General features: G+C 35.5%; 1 protein-coding gene across 2 annotated transcripts in view; it reads right to left on the reverse strand.

The window, feature by feature from the left end:
- The window catches only part of ADGRB3 (adhesion G protein-coupled receptor B3), a 748,566-nt gene that overhangs the window by 376,102 nt on the left and 349,399 nt on the right, over positions 1-23,065 (reverse strand). For both annotated transcript variants that reach the window (XM_011963584.1, XM_011963583.1), the window contains 2 exons: positions 10,610-10,678; positions 6,197-6,305 (listed from right to left, as the gene is read on the reverse strand). In XM_011963584.1, coding sequence (XP_011818974.1) covers positions 6,197-6,305; positions 10,610-10,678 — 178 coding nt within the window. The remainder of the gene's footprint in view (positions 1-6,196; positions 6,306-10,609; positions 10,679-23,065) is intronic.

Below are 23,065 nucleotides of genomic sequence, written 5' to 3' on the forward strand. Positions count from 1 at the left end.
ATTGATACGTTTTAGATTCTTGTATCTGTTAGGGCTTACATATCAGAAGAACTTTTGAAATTCCTTACAACTAATAATTATAGCATTCTGTATTTGAAGATCTTATTTAGCCTAAAACCATTCCCTTCTTATTTGATATTTTCAGCATCAAATAATTCCTAAGGAACAGTTGTGAAATAGCTGTTAAGTGGGTGTAGCAACACTCATCTGTCTAAAGTAAATTCATAAAGATTACTGTATCAAAATGTTAAGGGTGTAATGCATTGAAACCATATAAACAGCTTGAAAATTTAGGTCCTGTTCACTGTGTCTGCACTTTTCCTTAATAATTTTCATGTTATAGAATTGATAATTCCATAATATTTATCTTAATTCTTAAGACACTGAACTTTATTAGCAATTTATATTAAGTATAGCAATCAATTTGAAACATTCTCTCCATTTTATTAATTATAGGACACTGATTTTATTCTGTATTGTTCTGGAACTCCTTATACCTACTACCTCTGACACCAACTTTGATTCTTTGTTTTTAATGTAGATATCACCTTACGTCTCTTCTATCTTATTATTGTATTGATAATTGAAAAAACTTTTATGGCTTCAACTATCATTTTTATACAGTTGATCACGAAATGTGTATTTATAGATTTGACTCCTCTAATAAAATCCAAGTTCTCATTTTATTTTTTTCACTTGGGGGCTATTACTTGTCTAAATATTAATATGTCAAAAATACTCACAAATGTGTGTTGAATAAACTTAATCTCAGTCCCTCCATTCTCTCTCACACCCCAGTCAGTTATGGAATCCTATCAATTCTAGCCTCAGACAGGGTCTCAAATTCATACCCACATGTCAGTTCCCATTCTTACCACCAGCAATTCCTGTCTTCATTGTCTTCCGCATGAATTACTATTAAAAGCCTTCTCTCTACATTTGGACTCACTATGTTGATGGTACTTCCCAATTTCAATCAATTCCATTTTCTCATCTTACACATGTTCTCCCAAAGCACAACTCTTACCAGGTAAAGATTCAGTGACTGCCTATTATCTTTATAATTCAGAACCACGTATCAACCTGCCTTTCCAATTTTATTTTATTTCCTTCACTTCTATACATATGTGCTTTTATTAAAATAGACCACTTTTCCCCCAAGCATCATTTCAACTTTGACATCTCTATATCATCTTTGCTAGTAGAATGTTCTGGACTGTAACTATCTATTTGCTACTTGCTCTTCTTTATGTTGACTTATCAACAATTCAGTCATTCTTCAAAGTCTACATTAAATGCTTCCTTCTCTAAGAAGTTTTTCTTGATCCTTACACAGAACAACATCTCCGGGAATAAAGCACTAACATTTGGCTTATATGACACATATCAAAGTGCATTTGATGTTTATTTATTGATGTAATTCTTTTCTGTCTACAACTAGACTGCAATTTTCTTGCAGGCTAGAAGATTAGTCATTTATTTTAATGACCTGAATCACTTAGCAAAGGCTTTGCTTATAGTAAGAGAAAAATTCTTTTTGTTTTTACTTGAATGTAGTCAATGGGTGAGTAACATTGACACATCAGTGATCTTCCTTGAATTCAGTTCAGTGAATGCAATTCTACTTCTAGGTTCTAAACTAACACAATTTCCAAAGAATAGGATATTCTTATCAATAAAAGCAAATGTAACATGCTACATGAAGCTATTGTGAAAAATATTAAAAAACCTGAAAATGTAACAAATACTATAAATCATCACTGTAACTTTGGACAAATCGTTAGAACAATATAGTCCCATTCCGTTGCCTTGTCATTCTAATCATGTCAGATCTCATACACTCCATTTTGTATTTGGAACTGCAAACAGCTGGACCTCAAAATAATGTACTTTTATCCTTTTCAGGGCTTCACGTTATTTGTTTTATGCTATTATCTCAAAAGAAATCCAAATACTTTCAAGCCATGAGTTTAAATTTATCATTTGAGTATATTTTATACTGTATTTAATGTAAAAATGTTAAAGGAATGAACAGTATCAAGAAAGAGAGTGGTTGGCAAAGCACAGAGGATGTGAAGGATGAAAAATGGGAGGAGATTTATTCGGCAATTAGAGTTTCCTTTCAAATAGGAGTTTCAGGAAAATAATAAGAGAAATAGGACTGCAAGGTACTTAAGGAAAAATGTTTAGAGGAAAAGTATAGAAAGCAAGTTGAAGTAAATCTTCAAATAATATTTTCATTGAAAAATAACTTTGTCTTGTTGAAAAAATAACCTTTTAAAAATATCTCGTATTAAATAATATAAAGATATGGCCCTCCAGACCTAATTGATACTAATACATGTTTTAAATTATTGATATATTGAAAAAGTCACATGCTTTTCCTAAAACAGAAACCACTTACCTATGCAGACAGTTAAAATATTTCAAATACAATTTTTTTAAAAAGAGGCATATTGAAAATAGAAATCTTTCATAGACATTCATTTATTCATTTATACAGTAATTATATAAACTATTTAGTAGAGCATTTAGTCTTTAGTAAATTTTCATTAACTCATGTATTAACACTTTCATGTGTCTATTTTAAATGTCATATATGTATTTAAAAATGAAAACTAAATATTCTATTGAAGCTTGATTATTTTATAAATTAATTGGTTTGAAATCCTTATTTGTAGACTATTTTCTTCCAAACCTCTGTTAAATGTTTTGAGATCATAAATCTTTTAAGAAACAGATCAAAGCTATGAACATGCTCCCTACAAAAATGTACATGCATGCATATATATCAAAATGTTCATAGAATTTTTTATCATATAAGAGCACTTCACTTATCAAAAGCTGATACAGATGGGGACATTTTTCAGAAAAAAAGAAGCTTCGAACTTTTTCGTTTGAACTATTTTTGAAGAAAGTCTTTCTAAAATGTGTCACTCCTTTTTCTGAGATTTTAATCAGATTCTAGGAACTTTTATCTTGATGAATTAAGGCCATGCTTTTAAATATGAATTGTTGTCCTAAGTCTTAGAACTAATGCTCTCAAACGTGAGACATGAGTTGTCATTTCTTTAGAAAATGACAATAAGGAAAAAGTACTTCTTTGTTATTATTGTTCCAGCATTTCATCTATTCTATTTGCTATATATGTGCCTCTAATAGCACTGCTTCTGCTTCAAACTCATTCTATTTAATCCAGTAACTAGAAAACAGAAATGCTAAAACTATATTTAAAGTTGAAATAAAATAATCTATTGGTTCTGAGAGTCTTTTATTAAATTGGTCTTTTTGGCATTTATATTGGACTGTTCAACTCTTTCTTCCTTCAGGAGTTTACTCTCTATAGTCCAGAAAAGTGAGGTAGCTATACATATAGACTTTATGAAAAAATAATTTATAATTTCTCTAAAATACATTATGATTTTTGAAGTTCTTTACGTAATCTTAATCCAACACATTCTAAAGAAAATGGCCATAAGGAACAAACTTTCTTAGTTACTTAGTCTCTATTCATTTCTCACATGCTGTGTACATGCCTGTGTTTCTGCATACATGTCTGCTCAGTATAATGAGCAGACTGTTGGATAATTAATCTTTGGACTTAGAATGTAAGACAGAATGAGGGCCAACTCACATGTTTCACAACTTTCTGCTGTAAAATAGTCTCTATTCATGTCCATGCTCAAAAACATTGGAAATATCAGACAAAACATTATAATGTTTTACATATATAGTATCAAATTGGATAACATAAAAAGTATTAATAGTAAGAGATCATTATTCATATTACTTAATTTGATACTAGTGTATGCAATTTGGAAAACTCCTGAATACTATGGAGCATAACCCTCAGTTCTAGTCACCAAACTACAGTCTCAGTCAGTCCCTGAGCTAACATTTGAGGAAATCAACAATAAATAAGACGTCTTTTGGGTAGTCAGTACAAATAATGTTTATAATTTTTACTCACAGAACATAACTTTTAATATGGATAAGTGTTGCTATATAAACAATCAGAAGGCAGAACAATCACACCATCCTCAGGCAAGATGGACAACAATATAGGACGATATTGACTTTATTTGCAGCATTCAATTGCTTTGAGTTATGCTTAATATACCTCTTAAAGTTTAACCACATTTAAGGGAAGAAGGCAAATCTAGATAACATAATCTTATTGTGAAAAAAATACACAATATTGTCAAATATACAAACTTGGTAAGTCAAAGAAAAGTAAAGATGAATAAATGATTGCAATTTATGGACATTTGTGAAATTTTTATAGCAAGTAATACTAGTGCTATAGAGAATGCAATATGCTGTGATTCTGAAACATAAATCCAAATTTAAGTTTAAATCCAATTTAAGTTTGCTAGACTCTCTGATTGGCTTTTTTATAGTTTTTTTTTTTTTCTAAACACATTCTGCACAAATGTCATGTATTGATCTGATCATCCTTTTAATTAGCAATACCTTTTAGAATTAGACGTTAACATTTACAAAAAGAAGAAGAAAACAATAGTTCTTTGTTTTTCTAACTCATTTTAACTCATAAATTACTTTACCAATTGTCCAATCTGCCCCAAGATTCTTCATAACTCATTTCCTTCCCTGGGGAAAGTGGTTCTGACTTGGGTGACTAGCATCCCTGGAATCTTGCTAGGTTCCTTCCATGTGCCTTAAAACTCATAGCTGTGATTTCTAAACCTTTTCCACAGACATGAAATACCTTTTCAACAAACTTTCTTTCCTTTATCTGCCCAGTCACTTTTATAATGGACATTTAATTGAGAATTTCTCTGATTTCTGAATTCATCTTTCAACAAAGATACCATCTTTGGTCTCTTTTTACTCTAATTGTCCATAAGAAGGGACAGCTTCCTCCATTACTGAACTGGCACAAGCTGCTGGACACCCACTCTGGAGAAGAGCGTGGGCCCTCCAACAGGCTCAGAAGATACATTAAGATGTTAAACTCACTGATGAGGCCTGTGCTGGATGAAGAGGATATATGGTCTCCAAAACGTCTCCAGACTTTTGAAGTGTCCATTACATAGACTTTCCTCAAATGAAGAATATTATCAGTAGTTAACTGTAACCTATCGTAATCTGAGGTCACCCTGGTAGAAGATATCCCAGGATAAAATGAGTCCCTGCAGGACTTAGGTACCTTCAGAAGAAATTAAGTATAAAATGAACCACCAAAAGCCTTAATCATAAAAAAAAAAAAATTATGTTCTCTACCAGTTGAACTTCCCTAGTTAATTGTCCCACCAAAGTCCGTCTCTTCCTAATCCAGAAACTAAAGCATAACTATATGTGAATACGAATATAGGCCAACATATGTTTATTTAAACACATTACTATCTATAGTTCAGTGGTTTTTATGTTAAGAGTATTAAAGTATGACAAATGAAAGAAAATAATTCTGAATCACAGTAACATTATCAGAGGAAGCTTTAAAGAAATGAGAAAACTGTAAGCCTATGTCAGTTCAATGTGTATCATTAAGAAGACTATTTCCTTGCGCTTGTTAATTTTTAACCACAAAGAGAAATGTGTCATTTGGTTAATACAATGGTTGTTGCATTACAGAATCCACTGCAGAGGGACCTGAGAGATCCACTGTATACTGGAAGATATTCAGAAAACCTGCAGTGGCAGCAGTTGCACCATCATCTTAACCCTGGAAGGTATTCTCAATGTTCCACCACACACAGATTCAGCACCTGCCTGGGACAACCAGTGAGAAAGTAACTCGGCATCCTCAAGAACAATGTATGGAAGAGCGTAAAGACTTTGTTGTTTTCAAAATTACTAGTGTGTATACACACACATACACATTCATAACTGGATTGGATAGCAATGAGCATTTGGCAGAATGAAAAAATAAATACATATTATCCTACATATATACGTGAAGACACAAACAAATAGGCCTACAAGCAGTCATACAAATGCATGAAGATAAATACAAATATATGTGTGTGTGTGTGTCACACACACACACACATATATATATATATATCAATGTGTTTAGGCTCATCTAAAAGTCAGACACCAAGTATTCGAAATATATTTGCTCACATGTATTTAAACATATGAATAATGACTATTATACTTGGAAACGTATGGTGCAGATACTTGCAAATTTTTTTATTTCAGAAAGTTTTTTGGGGAAAATCCTATTTCTTACCTACATTTCCAGTCATTAAGTATGAATTCTGAAAGTCCATCATCCCCATTCCAACAATGTGTATAAAATCTTCAATCACCTGCATTAACTCTATTGACCCTGGATAAATCTAGAAAAAATAAGCAAAGATTACATGGAATAAAAAATCGATACATACAATGGCATATATAACTGAAATTTTTTAAACCTACATGAAATCACAAATGAGCTTTATTTGACTTCAAAATAATCTACAGCTGCCTATAGCTGTATTTTTTAAATTAAGAGTTGAGAATGACATGAGATGTCACATAGGAGGAACTTTGGAAATAATATGATGTAGTGATTAATCCCTCATAAATCTAAGGAAACTCAAAATATCTAACAGATTGTCTCCTCAGAAAATACATGACTTTTCTTTTGATGAACTCTTTCCATCATTTAAATATAACAAAAACATAGAACATTGAAATTGGGCTCTTTACATGTTTAACGTGGCAACTACATGAGGAACACAAGAGGAAAAACAGTCAATATTGCCACCATGAAGATATTTACAAACTATTAAGTTATTGCATAATAATAAATATCCTGAGAGAAACATTTATTGTTTAATAATTATAATGTTCACTGTAAGAATAATGGTAATAATTTTAATATTACAATAATATTAATAGCTCTAGTGAATGTGCTTTACATGAACAAATACAAAACACAACTGTGGGATTATTATTCATATTTTAGGAAAGAAGAAGAAAGACCTCAAGAAGGTTAAACAGCATACCTAAGGCTATATTGTATCTTTAATAGTGGCTGAGCAATACCTACCTATCTAACTGTCCATCTATGCATCTATCCATTTATCCACCTACCTACCTATCTACTTACCTACCTACAGGACCATCTGCCTCCATGGCCCATGTGTTTCTTTCAACATCATGGCACCTCACACAGTACAAATGGACGCATGTTTTTTTATTTGGCAACCATGATTGTGGCAATAGTTCATAGTGTTTGGAACATAAAGGCTATTGAAAATATCACATGAATTTTCATGTGTATAACCCATAAAGCTTATAAAGTCAGCCTGCATTATATAACCACTTTAGAGCAGAAAATCTTTTGAAGTCAAGTTCAGCACAACTGCATTTTCTAGCCATGAAAATTAAGTGGATTAGAGAGTTCTAGCTGCTTTGTAATCGCAAAGACTAGTGCAGAAGACGAAAAGGCATTCTGAATAGCAGAAAAGCATATAGTCAGAGCTGAAAGCGACAGTAGGCATATGTGTATTTCAAAGGGGCTTGCGGTTGTGCCTGTCTAAAAATCAGACAGTATCCACAGTATATTTACTCACATATACTTGAAGACATGAATGATGGATATTAACTTAGACATGTATAGCTGAGATAGTTCCAATTTTTAACTTTAGAAAGATTTGGGGGATAAAACCTATCGCTTAGCTTCACTTTCAGTCATTAAACACAAATTTCGAAAGTCCATCATCCCACTTCCAAGAATACGCCTAACATTTTTGTTATCACAGAGGCTTCCTGCTACTGCTGTATTTTCCCCTTATCTTTGTATAGGTGTGTATGTATATGAGAATGTGTAGTGGAAGGATGAATATAAATTAAAAAAAGAGGCTTATTTTTTTCTGTTGAAAATATGGGAAGAGGCTCTCCCTCCCTCAACCCCACTCTCTTCTCCCTTTTCTTAGAGCATTTACTTTTGGAAATCTAGTAATTGTAAGCACTTTTTCTCTTTGAAATGCATATCAATTTATTTAAAAGCTAAATAGTCTCCTACAGCTTAAAGATCCAGGAATACCTCTCTTTGAAAGGTAAATATACAGAAAGATAGTGCCCCTCTTTCTCAGTTTCTGTGAAAGGTAGAAGCCTAACTTCAGAGGCCTCTTGAATTTTGCTTCAAGTGGTAAAATTGCTTCCAGTCATAAAGCTATAAGGAGGTTATTTTTTTCTTTGAATAAGGTCAATTAAGTAACAAGATGGTCACCGCCAATTACCAAGTGAATTTAGGATGAACTATGTGTGACAAAGGGTGCTCTTAAGTCCTCTTCAGAACTAGTTACTGTTTACCTTGAGGACACTGCTAGGCTGTGTAACAGGGTCTTTGTATTCTCAGCGGATTGCCTATGATACACATTACATTCTGGTTTACTGCTTATTCAATAATGAATGTGTTTTCTTTCTCTTCTGCCTTGGTGGAGAGATTTTTTAGGTTGACTACAGATTCTGTTTATAATTATATTTCTCCAAGTGTAGTCAAATGTTATAGAGCAGGTTATAAAAGGTTGCCAAACTTTTTCTGTTTGCATATAGTAAATATTTTAGGCTTTGCAGGACATGAAGTCTCTGTTGTAAACTCAACTCTTTCCTTGTGCCAAAACAGCCATATATAGGTTATATGTAAATGAATGAGTGTGGCTATATTCCAAAATATGATTAACAAAATAAGCCTCAAGCTGGATTTGGCTCACTGGCTGCAGTTTGCTCACTCTTGCTCCAGAGACATATGAATTTTCAATGTAATAAAGAAATATCAAACATAATACATGACTAAAATGACTTGTCTTGACTAAACTGGACTTGTCAACTCCAGCCGTATGGGTAGAGTGTAAAGCAGTGCTATATAGAAAGTAGTTTCTTTGTTTTTGTTTTTGTTTTTTTACTTTAGTATACTACGTTTTTAGTAGAATGATTTATCTAAACATAGTTTTATCCTTCGCAACTGGAACCAACGGGTAACAAATTCCAAAATGACCATTCAGAAGAGTAAATTTTGTTTGCAAAAAACTTCCGATGTCAATAGCCACCATTTTACTCAGCTCATTTTCCAAATGTACACAGAGTTCTGTTTTATATTTACTTTTGTTAAGGCTATTACTCAAAAATAAGGAGAGCCACAAGGATTATCTTTGATAGATTTTAAACAGTACCTGTTTCCACAAAGTTCACCCTTTGTGCCACAAACTCAATAGACCCATTCACCACCTGGCTGCATTTATGACACCACCTTTAGTAAAAGCTACAGAACAGGGTTGTTTTTGTTTTTTCAGTTTCAAATCGTTATTTCAAAAACAGTATTAAGGATCATTATTATTGGAAAAAATACTTTAAATATAAGAATATAGCTAACTCAAAATCTCAAGGAAATAGATGGTTTATGAATTCAAGATTTTTCATTGACAAGAAGTTCTGCCACCATTCATTATTTGTTAAAGTTAGGACCTCACAGTAAATAACAGCATCTGATGAATCGCACTCTTGTTTTAAATAGGATATTATATGTTTCTTCTAAATATATCCATAATTAATAGTCTCTAGCATTCTAGAAAGATGGACTTAGCCTCTGCAGCTGTATTCTGAGGAAAGACACCATCTTCTTACAGTGAGTGAATGAGGCTGTCCTCTAGAAGAAAGTCAAGGACAAATATATAACACGAATTGGTAGAAAAAAATAGATTTAAAGTATTAAAATAAGGTGGTTTTTTTTTTTCTGGCTATGTCCAGATGCATGAAATTTATACCTAATAATGAGGTAGACCCACACTGGATGATTTTTAGAGCTCCTGTCATAATAGGATAAAGTGCATACTTTACTCCTGAAGACCCAGAATATGATTATAAACGGAAAACCTGAACCTCAGTAAATGTTCATTCTTTTTTTTTTCAAGATTACCTTATTTTTAACAAGAGTCAAGTAGAAAAACTAAAGAAGTTTGACATCCAGTTAAATTACATTTATATAGAATTTTTAGAACCATATTTTTTCCCTCTTTCTAGACTTCTAACCCACTTTTCCTGTAATTCGGAGGAAAAAAAAATTAGTCACTGTATATCAGTTAGGATACCACAAATGGTATTGCAAAATATTTATAAACAATACCTAAACCAATAAGGCCACTTGCTACACTGATAAAGCATAGCAGGAAGATTTTTAAAAATCATAACATAATTTTTGGTGAGGCCTGATTTTAACAGTTCTTGGCTTTGAATAAAAATTAATCGCTCTCTCTATGATCCATATTAAATGCAACATTGTAGTAAATGCAAATGGTTTTACTAGTCAAAGCTCTATACTCTCATTTGAAATATGTACTTTTAGATGTGCTGCTTTTCCCATGGTCTACAGACAAAAAAGGAACTTATTGGTTAGACATATAATTATTACACATTAAATCCTTAAAGTTTTAAGTTGCTTAAACTTGCTCAGCTTTTTTTCACATGTATAGACATTCCTTCCAGACTGATAAGGTAAAGATCATTTGTTTCCTCAAAAATTACTAGGATATAACCTAGACTGACTTAAAAATATCTTGTTTTCCTGAAATAGCAAGCCATTAATTTAGTCACATATTTTATACACTTTGTTTCGCCAACTTCATTTTAAGTTCTGAAATAACCCCAACCTTACCTGTTGGGCATCTTCCCATTTTTCCTTGTTTTCTTCATCTAGAAGGTTGCTAACTATTTGAAAGAAGTTCTGTAAATTAAATTAGATAAAAGATTTAATATTACATGAGAGAATTATACTTTCTAATGACATCCATTTGGGTTGACTACATGGTAAAGGTATAAGAATTTTGTAATATTGCTTTATGACCCTAACACAGTATTCTAGAAGATCTCTGAGGATCCTTTTTCAGCACCATAATTCCAGAATTTTCATATACCTTCACTTCTTTGTACTCTCAGAGGCCAGTATAGGGAAAACACTTTCACTCACAATTATTCGTTCCATTAAGGTTTCTATATTCCACTCTGTAATGTCACTGTGTAATTATTCCATACAAGTAAGTTTGATCCTGTCTGTAATGAAAGTCATCTGTGACCAGGCATGATGGCTCACGCCTGTAATCTCAGCACTTTGGGAGACCGAGGCGGGCGGATCACGAAGTCAGGAGATCGAGACCATCCTGGCTAACACAGTGAAACCCCGTCTCTACTAAAAATCCAAAATAAACAAACAAATAAATAAATAAGTTAGCTGGGTGTGGTGGTGGGAGCCTCTAGTCCCAGCTACTCGGGAGGCTGAGGCAGGTGAATGGTGTGAACCTAGGAGGTGGAGCTTGTGGTGAGCCAAGATTGCGCCACTGGACTCCAGCCTGGGCTATAGAGGGAGATTCCGTCTCAAAAAAAAAAATAAATAAATAAAAAAGAAAAGAAAAGAAAAGAAAGAAAGTAATCTGTATTTGTTTCATTACAAGATGTCCTGTTAATTGTGAGTCGTGGTTGTTACTTGCAATGTTGTTTCAAAGAACACCCTAGTAAAAGTATAGGCAAAGTGGAGGAAAGACAAGCTCCCTCAGTTGAAATCTTGACTCTGCCCTTCCTGCTCATTGTACTTTTACAACTACCAATTGCAATTATTAAATGAAATTTTCTAAGTTCCTGGCATTTCACATATGCTAAGAGCACAATAAATCTTAGCTATTTTCAAATTATTACTCTACTCCTCTGCCTTTTGCCAGCAAGCCAACATGGGAGAATGAATACACATGTAACATCCTTGCCATCATTCTTGTCTGTAACTGTTGAAGACTTATAGGCTTTATCTTCACCTAGCAGTACCCAGTGATTTTTGGTTTTTCCCTTTCCTTGCAGGAAGGTCATTTTGATGTTCATATTCCATTCACACTGACAGAGAGCCGGGCTCTGTTCAGTTCTGTTTTGCAAGTGCACATTTCACACGTGAAGGATTTTTACCAGAGAGACTTTTCTGTCCTTTCACACTACACTGTGCCATCAAGACACAGGAACTAGGAGAGAACAACCAGCGTGCCTTTGAAGGCGAGCTGTGACTTGGGGTCACAGGAGACCTGAGAAGTGTAAAGTGAAGGCATGGTGTTTATCTTAAGTTGCACAGGCAGTGGTGGCTTGGCTGTGTTCTCAGAAGCCATCTCTTCTAACTGTGTGTAGGTTAGCAGTAGCACTGCTTCATGCTGATACATTAACTCGGACCACGACCAGGACTCCCTTGAGGGCAGAAATAATCATAACCTGTTAGTCTCATCAGTCTTCCTCCCTATCCAGCTTCTCAAAAGAGACATTTGCACTAATTTCAAAGAAACTCACCTAGGTGTTATTAAATTAAAAACAAAGCTGCCTCATTTCCTCTTGTGGTTTGAAGCTGTTAGTATCTATATTTAATTGCCCTATTTGTGCTATTTATTTTAATAGTTCCTGGCAATCACATGGTTGAAACACGGTTTGAGTCATAACCTCTATAAAAGTTACAGACTATTTTATGCAACTCTTAAAAAACCTGCAAGTCTGTTTTAGACTCGTTTTTCAATTCATTTAATCTTTTTGTACTACCAGCCATTTTTTTTCCACTTAAAATTTCCTGCTTGGAGTGTTAACATTTGAAGGGCTTAGTCCATTGAGCTGTAACTCTACCTATGGTCAGAAAGAATTAACCTTCAGAGTTCTCCAATTGCCTATGGCTGGTTAACTCAGTAGGGGACATGGTGCTAATGAGGCAAAAGTTGCAGGTTTTATCCCTGTACATGCCAGTTAGCTGTGCTGAGGTCCATGACCTCGGTCTGCATTCTAACCCCTGCCAGCTTTCACACAAAATGCATGCTGCTGCTAACAACAGACACCAAGAGAACAGGAAGCAATTTGTGCAACTGCATCTCCATTTCTGAAAAAAAAAAAAACATTTCACAAAGCATGTTTTGCTGACAGTGGGTTGGTGACTCCTTGCTATACATGAAGGCCATTGCATACACAAAATTCCTTGATGAAAACAATACATTCAGCGTTCAGTTCTTTTTTTAAATCACCAAAGGGCACACACAAAAACCACAAATTATTAAAATATATGTTGAGCCAACCAAACATAGCATTTTGTACTATTTTTCAAGCATTTTGTACTATTCTTCAAGGCCAACAAATGTGGCTTTACTAAATCTGAGTGGGAAGGCAGTACAGAATAAAGTTATTTGTTCTCACGATTGATTAGACTTTGGAATAATCAGTAGTAGCGCCCTGACTAATGAAATCCATGTGGGGTACAGTGAGCTAAGTCTGAATATCTCAAGCAGTGGGGCAAGATTTATGGGAAGACTAAGTCTTTCTTGTTCATCAGTGTATTCTCAGTGCATATGACTTGCTCATAGCAGATATTTAATAAAGTCCTACATTTAAAACAAAATTTAAGTTGCAAAGTCACTACATCTCAGCTTGTTTCTTTTTTCTTTACTTTTCCAACTTTAATTTTAGACTCAGGGGATACATGTACAGGTGTGTTACCTGGGTTTATTGTGTGATGCTGAAGTTTGGAGTATGAATGATTCCATCACCTAGGTACTAAGCACAGTACCCACTAGTTAGGTTTGTAGCCCCTTCCCTCCTCCTTCCCTCCCTCCCCACTCTATTAGTCCCCAGTGTCTATTTTTGCCACTTTTATGTGCATGAGTACACAATATTTAGCTCCCACTTATAAGTGAGAACATGCAGTATTTGGTTTTCTGTTCCTGCATTAATTTGCTTAGGATAATGGCCTCCAGATGCATCCATGTTGCTGCACAGGGCATGATTTCATTCTTTTTAATGGCTGCATAATATTCCATAGTGTACATGTACCACATTTTGCATTTCAGCTTTCCTAAAAATATTTAGCACCATTTCTTTCAGCTGGCCTTGCTCTAACTTGTCTCACACATATATAATATATAATATATATATATATAGATACACACACATATTATATATATATACACACACTAATACATACTGAATATATATTTGCTTTGACATTTACTAAACTATCAGACTGATAAATAGAACCAAACCTAACAGAACAGCTCTTTGAAGAGGCAACTTATGACATTTTAGGCCGCATGACTGAATTTTTCAAAGTATGAAGCTCCTTCTGTGGTAGCAGAGCCACTACTTGCTAGTGTTCTTTTAAAACTCCATTAATGGTGATAATCGCTCTTTTGATGATTTACGGATTAGGTCACTTATATCAATCCCTAAAATGAAAAGGTCAACATCTTACAGTAGGTTTCGCCTCATTTTTTTGCTTTTTATGTTTTTTGATTTTTTGTTGCTTTGTTTTTTTGTTTGTTTGTTTGTTTGTTTTTTCAGTCACCCCTGATCTCCATGACCTAGACTGATTTGAAAAACTGAGTGTCCTTGGCAGAATCTGAGCTGTTTGGAGTTTGAATGAGGTAGACCCCGTTTAACATTTTCCCCATCAATTATTAACTGTATTGTTATGGGTAGATGTTGCCCACCTATGCTTTATTTCTTGAATCTGTAATACAGGAGTAATAATAGCTACCTAGCAGAGCTATTGTGAAGCCTGGAGTTAATTCTTAACACAGTATCTGATGCATGGCAAGTGCTCGATATATGGTAACTTTATGATTTTAGTACCTTTATGTTATATATTTTTTATGACTGGCTGCATGATTTGTATTCATTGCCACATTATGGCAAATATGCACCTATAATTCTGAGATAGACTTTCACAACCAGTAGCATTCTCCTCTATCCTCTTTAATGTCTCTTCCTCTCTCAGCAATATGTACAGAACAGAACTGATTCACCACTAACTCTGAGGAACAGGAACATAATTTGTTCAGCAGAAGTCTCTTCTTTCTAAAAATGTGCTCTGTGGGGAGGGAGTTTCAGGGTAGTTAGTATTAGATACCTACTATATGAGAGGAACCATGGTGAATGGTTGTGGTACACAAAGGTCAAAGAGGCATGATAATTCTTTCTTTGCAGGAAGTATTACAAAAATCAGGGCAATAAATGTATGCTATAAAGAAAAGCATACATCCTTCTGTGACATTCAAAGTAGAGGCCCTAGATTTGGCTATACAAGACAAAAATGACACTTTATTTTATGGAAAGGAGTAAAACATTCTGTTTTTACTTCTGATTGGCTTCCACTTGGCAGATTTCTTATGGATTATACACAATTTTTTATAAATATACTAAAATATGTCTTAGCATTTTGCTTTTGCTGAATTCCTATTTCCATGGAAATAGAGTTGTAGATTAGGCTGGCAATTTCAGCCACAGGAAATGTGCTCTCCTCCATCTTAACCAGTAGCAAAATGGTTGGACACCAAGGGACAAAGACAAGCCCTAAGAGTCGAATTTAGTAAGGTAGATCTGAAGTTTTGAAAGAATTACAGTGACTCTGACTAGAAATATAGAGGGAACTATTAGAAAGGCTTAACAGTAAACAAGGAAGCAGGGATAAGCCATTAGGATAAGGATGCATAATATAGGATAGATCATTGATCCCCAACCTAGAGATCAACTAGTTGATGGCTGCAAGGCCATGTGTGATCCAGCTGCTTCCCAACTCTCCAACTTTATCTCATGCTATCCTGCCCCATGCTCTATTTGTACTCCAAGTTCCTTAGACTTCTTCATGCATCCCACACTATTTTTCTGCCCTGCCTGTAGGCCTGTTTACATGCTGTTTGCTTTCTTGGACTGTTATTCTTTCTGTTCTTTACTCAGATAACATTTTCTTATCCTTTATGTCCATATTTACATGCATTTTCCTCAAAAAGGCCTTAAGAGATCATCACCCCCCACTCCCAATTATACAGAGTCGGATATTTTCTTTTTCTCTTGGTACTGTGTGACCTTTTCTGGAAGTATATAGGATTTTATGAAGTTATGATTTATTTGTATGACGATTGGTTTAGGGCTTTTCCCTCTACTAGCTTATAATCGAGTTATTTCTATTTTTTCACTCTTGTGCCTCCAGTGCACAACATCAGGCACAGCAGCATGTAAGTACTCAACTATTTAAAACTGATGCATTACATGTCCACTGTGTGTAAGGAAATGGGCTAAGCATTCATGGATTTTTTTAAAATTGAAAACAATAAAAAGTTTATACCTAATTTGCTGCCTCTTTTTCGATTCAACGCCCTCCTCTTACAGTGATGCTTTTAATGCTACCGGGGCTCTCCTTATGTCCAGGGAATGAGAGATGACACTTATTTTTACAGATAAGAAAACTAGTTATCTTGAGCAAGTATGGGATCGACCTCTTCTTATTTTTAACAGCATTTGAAAACTCAACATCATCCTTGAGCACAAATATATACTTTTGAGAAGTTGTAGGACTACAGGAAGCGGCTGTGGATATTCAACCCTGGTCCTTAAACTCACATGTAGCAACAAGCAAGGAATGGGACTCCTCTTCCATAAACTCACGAACTTCATAAATCCAGTTCATCCTATGCCAAACACAGGGAACCCTCCCTATGCATCACTACCCTTACCCTGATCCTGGCAAGATGCATTTGGTAGTACAACTTCTTCTTTGTTCAGCAAAGGAATGGCATGAAGAAAGTTATAAACATATCAGCCAGAGAGTAAAGTCAGGGGGCTTTGGCAAGAAAAAAGAATGAAGAAAAGAACATCACTAGAAAGCATTATCAATAGCCCAAAATAGTGATTATTAAGGCCTAAAGAAGAACAGTGGATGTGCAAATGAAAAAGCAAGGAAAGGTATACTAAATACTTAAGCAGAAATGTATTTCCTTATTCAAGTAGTAGTTATTGAATGCCTTCTCTATATTTGGCTGTTCTGTTCTAAGTGCTGTGAATATGATAGTGAACAAGACATATGAGGGTTACTTCCCTCATTGAATTTATGCTTTAGTGGGTAAAGAGAACAAAAAGTAAGTAAATACATTTAAAAGGATGATTTCAGACAGTGATTGCAACAGTTTGAATATGATGTCTCCAAAATTCAGCTGTTGCCAATGTGATGTTATTAAGAGTTGGGGCCTTTAAAAGGTAATTATGCCATGAGGACTCCTCTCTTGTGAATGGAATTACTGCCCTTATAAAAGAAGCTTACTGCAGTGTTTGGCTAACATACCCTTCTGTTTTCCACTATGTTAGGACCCAGGGTTCCTCACCTCTAAAGGATGCAGCAACAAGGCATCAGCTTGGAAGCAGAGAGCAGCTATCACCAGACAACTGAACCTGCCACCCGTACATTGATGTTGGACTTTCCAACCTCCAGAACTGTGGGAAATACATTTTTATTCGTTATCAATTACCCAGTCTGAGTATTTCATTATAGCATCACAAATGGGCTGAGACAGTGACACAAAAACAAAATAGGTTATAGGAATGGACTGAATAGGTCAGCAAAGGGTGTGTGTGTGTGTGTGTGTGTGTGAGACGGAGAGAGAGAAAGAGAGAGATTACTTTAGATTAGATGGTCATCAGGAAAGACATCTCTAAGAAGGTCACATTTGAACTGAGACCAGAATAATAAAAAAGAGACAGCCACATGAAGACCTGAGGAAGAGAGTTCCAGAAAAAAAGGGAAGAGGATGTTCAAATTCCCTGGGTAAATGACAGTCTGAACAAGTTTGAGAAACAGAAAGAAAGATAACATAACTAGAGTTGAAGAGGGGGCTGGGTGAGGTGAAAGGATGAAAATATTAATAGAGGATGAAAATCATACACAGGGGTCAGGTAAAGTGAGGCTTTGGTCCCACAGGGGTTCTGTTACACGAGTTGTACTAAAAATCAAGGTCTAGCTTTGGCCACTGAGTGGAAAATAAAGTATAGGAGAGTAAGAGTAAAAACAGGAAGATTAGAATACAGTTTGTCGTAATTATTGAGGCCAGAGATGATAGCAGCTTGGTTTAGAGAAATGACATGATGACAGATTGCACGGGAGGAGAAGCACAGATTCAAAGGTAAGGCTTTGGTTCTTAGCTCAGGTAGCTGAGGGTGATGAGTTAGCCATGCTAACACATAAGAAGCAGCAGTGTTGAGAAGAGAAAGTGACCTTTGTTTTGTTCAAGTTGAGTATGAGGGATCTAAAACATAGCTAAGAAAAGAGACCCAGTGGACAGGTTTAACTACAAGCCTACAGTTCAAGAGGAAAAAATTTGTGAACAATTAAACTGGAGGCTTTTGAGACAAAAAAAAAAAAAAAAAAAAAAAAGGATTATCATGACTAGAGCTGAGTGGCATGAAGTCATAGTTAAAATATAGAAGGTAAATTCATAAGAAGAGAAATAAATAAAAAAAGATGAAGAAGTAAGAAAGAAAGCAGGACAGACAGGTAACAGAATAATATGAATTTTAAATCCCAGCTCTTTGGGAGGTCTAGGTGGGTGGATCACCTGAGGTCAAGAGTTCAAGACCAGCCTGGCCAACATGGTGAAACCCTGTCTCTACTAAAAATAAAATAAAATTAGCCAAGCATGGTGGTGCACGCCTGTAATCCTAGCTACTCAGGAGGCTGAGGCAGGAGAATTGCTTGAAGCAGAGGTTGCAGTGAGCCAAGATCACGCCACTGCACTCCAGCCTGGGCAACAGAGTGAGACTCCATCTTAAGGAAAAAAAAAAAGGAAAAAAAAAAAAAGAAGACTCTCCACTGCTGAGATTAATTCAGAGGAGACAGACCATTCCTTTAACTAGGTAAAAATCCAAAAAGTGTTCAAAATATAGTATATAGGTTGGTGCAAAAGTAAATGCGGGTTTGTTTTCCATTAAAAACTGCAATTACTTTCGCATCAACCTAATAGTAGACCTCATTTTTTGTTTTGCCCTAATGCACTTGGCTGATAACATTTGCATATGTGATACATAAAACCATGAATACATCCATATTATAGATTAAAGAAGAGATCACAGGTTCCTTGTGTTATGGCTGCGACTTTACCTCATAGCATCCTATTCTATTCAAGAAAGTATACTGAAATGAAATTAAGAACATTATTATGGAAATCATCTTGAATTTACTCTTTTTTAAAAAATACTAAGTAATCCCTAAAGAGTGCTCTAGGTACATTTTTGGTAATAGGTGAATAGGCAAAATAACTCCTAATCAAACAAGACCAAGAGGCCCAATACCATGGTTTAGACCTTTTATCCGGAATGGCTATCAAAGCAGCACATCAATTGAGCATTGGTAACTGAAAACTAACAAGGATTCAGAAAGGCAGAATATTATAATACAGCATGCCATCCAGCAGGTTTCAGAAACCAAGGCATAAGAAGAATATAATCTAGAGTAAAAAATCTGAGCCACTGGAAAACTGGGAGACAAAAGATAGGGGGACATCTGAAGGACAAGGATATCAAGGTCAGCAGTGGGATCTGCAGCAGACCAGATGGCCTGACCTCACAGTGGTGTTCAGAGGGCTTCTGATGGCAGGGCTGGACTGACCCTGCTCTCCCACTGCAACCTGCCAGACCAAAAGGAATGTGAGAAGAGATAATTGAAACTAATATCTCCTAATAGTCACTAGGTTAGGAGAAAGAAGCCTTTAAGAACATCCTTTATATATATATATATACATATACATACACACTTCTTTTAGCTCTGACTCATTTGAAAACTGCATAAGAACAGTGTTCCAGGAATCACTGTCTTTCACACTAATCTCATTACCTTGCCATGATGTAAGAGAGTTTCACCTGTGGAGTCCCAGAATAGCTCAGATGGGAAATTTTTTATACAATGCTCTCAGTATCTCTGAGTTACCTTTAGGATCAAGGATTCCAATAAGAGGTAACAGAGTAATTCTGCTGTGAGGTATACTAGATGGGATGAGGCTAAGTGGAAAGAATAAGCCATCCAATCTTTAGTGCTTTGGGGCATGAGCTCAGTATTGCCTACAGTCCTCTTTTAAAAATGAAAGGTAAAAATAGTGATACTAATACCATTATATATGATTTTTTCCCAGACATAGCCTGGGAGAACAGCCAATGTTATAAAAACATCATAATTCAGTGTGACAAAATCATCATCATATTCAGACAGGAGATGCTTCTTAAGTGAGGAAGAAGGTAAGGAGTGATTCCTCAAGTTTGGTAGACCTGGCTGATACACCTAAGGGCCACCATGTGAGAGAAGCCTGCACACATCTCAAGTTTAGACCCTTACAAGACTATAGGCAGTAGTCACAGCAGGTCCAGTCTTGAAGAAAGATGACTGATGCAGACCCCTTCAATAAAAGAAAATTCTCATAGTCCTTCAAGATTCCTTGTTATAGGCTCACTGTATCTCAGCACCCCCCAACCCACTCCAAAATCTTTATGTTAAAGTCCTAGTGCCCAGTAGCTCATTTCACCCACTTAAGAAAGTTATTTCCCATTAAATTTCTTATTTTCATGTTTACAATAAGGGTGGGGTTTAAATACTATCTAGAAAGTGATGCTAGCTATGTTAGGCTCTCTCTACCACAGAGAAATGATAGTAAATCTTCTCAGGCTGTTAAGCATTGAAAACAGCAGCCATTTAGATGACTTGGAGTGATTGTTGACTGGGAGCTACTGTCCTGTACCTGGCTTATTTTCTACTGAGCCAGGCATCCTGGCTATTGATTGAAGCAATTTTTCTCATCCCCTTGCTCTCTAACTACAAAATGGCCCTTCAGTGTTGACCTTAAAGAAGAGTGCTGCTTTTTTGTTTCCATTTTCCCTGATACATTTCCTGCCCTTTTCTTCCATAATAAGTGAAAAAAAAAAAAAAAGCAGTGCCCACACTCCCTTAGGTGGTTCCATGAGAAACATTCAACCTTTCTTTCTTGTCAGGAGAGATACCAAATATACATCTGCATTGGTAGTAGCTACCTGTGCTCCAAGGACTGTAAATTTTCGTTCCATTTTTGTCTTGTTGGATGATAATAATAGTCACATTTCTTGAGACCTACCAGGTGTCAGGTACTGAGTAAGTATTTCACACAGTAAGCTTAACCTTCACATGAATCCTATAAGGTAGGTACTATTATCCCATATTGTTGAATAGAAAATTGAGGGATAGAGTAGTTGAATAACTTGTCTCGGATCACAGAGCTAACAAGTGTTAAAGCCACATCCGGAAGCTCAGAGCAAGTACTCTTAGTCATCACACCCTACTCCCCTGCTTCCATTCCCTATCTCCCTTACTCATGTTTGAGAAAATTATTAGCCTTTCTGGTTACATAATGCCTGTCGAGCAGAGGATCTCAAGGTATCAGGTTGTGTCTTGAAGGCTAGAGTTGTACTGTAATTCGAAACCAGAAAAGCCTTCCCAGATCTTATTTAGTCAACAAAATTATACTACCTCTAAAGATGAGGTCTATCATTATATGAGGGTATTATATTATCATATTAATAGCTGCTTCCACATTTATCAACCCAATCTTTAATATAAAAAAGCGAATAGTGTCTGGCATTAAAACCAATGGAGAAATCTTACTCCCAGGTCTTCACCAAGTGACTTAATCTATTGATAATCAGCATGGAAGTAATTCACGGTGCAACATATCTGCTTGCTCATCAAGTGTTTTAAGATAAAAGATGTGGCCAGGCACAGTGGCTCACATCTATAATCTCAGCACTTTGGGAGGCCAAAGTGGGTGGATCACGAGGTCGAGAGATTGAGACCATCCTGGCCAACATGGTGAAACCCCGTCTCTACTAAAAATACAAAAATTAGCCAGGCGTGGTGGCATGCGCCTGTAGTCCCAGCTATTCAAAAGCCTGAGGCAGGAGAATCGCTTGAACCAGGGAGGCAGAGGTTGCAGTGAGCCGAGATCGTGCCACTGTACTCCAGCCTGGCGACAGAGCAAAACTCCATCAGTAAATAAATAAATAAATAAATATGCTTGGTTTTGTTGAAATTACTACTTCTGCTTTCAATTTAATTCCTTGATCACCTATCTCTGAATCATTTGTTTAGAATATAGTCTGAACTTAAAAAAGAAATCAGAAAACTAAGGTTAGAGCTTCCTATTTAATCTCAGCTATTGAGAAACAAATTTCTTAAACCTAGGGGACGTATCAGATAAACAAGTAGTATTCCAATGTTGAGTAATGACCTGTTTCAAGGTCATGATTAATTCTTCTTAATGAAATAGAAAATAATGGAGAATACCAGAGTGTATTATTACACATAGTGAGGTAAATATTATTTTGGAAAACTCTACTTTTCAACTGCATGTTAATGTAACTGTGTGTTTTACAGCAGGTCACAGTACAAAAACATTGGGAAAACACTGATCTTCTGTTAGGTCCACAGAAGTAGGAACATGCCTGGGTAGAAACTGGTCCTTGCATTCAAATGAGTTTCAGGAACACAGTACACTGTGAGGGTCTGTGGACATTTCTACGGGTGTATTTTTTCCAATATTTTCTTTCTTCATCTCCCAAATCTAAACTGTTTCAAGAGTCTTTCTTTTCTTCCATGAAGATGTTTCTTTCCTCTTTTCTGAGCCACTGTCACTAAGACATGTTCTCTTCTTTTCTCATATCTAGGTCACCGCCACAGCAACTCCATGGGCTTATTCCCCCTCCTTCCCTACTCTTTCTCTATTCACCAATCCATGTTATTTACCTTTTCAGACCATCTTTCCAAAAACTGTCTTTATATTTAGTAAATCTGTTTATAGTGAACCAAACTCTTTTATGTGGCCTCAACTTTCCTGCCTTTATGATCTGCATTTTCCACCATGCATCCTGTTTTCCAAAATATTTTCCAAAGTAGGATGCATGGTGGAAAATGCAGATCATAAAGACAGGAAGGTTTTTCTAATGGATGGGTCATTCTTATACTACTTCTATGCTTTTGACTGCATAGTTTAATTATTGAGTGTTTCTGTACCTATCTTGCTTCTCCAAATTCGATCTTAAGTCCTAACTCTCTCATGACTTCTTTACTTACTGCTGTTGTTCAGACCTCTTTCGAAAATTCATAGAAGTGGAACATGCTATACTTATATCAGTGTAGCCTCACTCAAGTTATTTTTTTTCTTCTGTATAACTTCTATATAACTCAAGTTATTGTAAGCAGCTTGAGGGCAAGACCCACGTTTTTCTTCTATGCTGGTAATGAAAATGCTAGCAATAATGGGATTATGGAGTA

The sequence above is a fragment of the Colobus angolensis genome, unplaced genomic scaffold (genome assembly GCF_000951035.1).
Source record: "Colobus angolensis palliatus isolate OR3802 unplaced genomic scaffold, Cang.pa_1.0 Scaffold613, whole genome shotgun sequence".
Taxonomy (NCBI): domain Eukaryota; kingdom Metazoa; phylum Chordata; class Mammalia; order Primates; family Cercopithecidae; genus Colobus; species Colobus angolensis.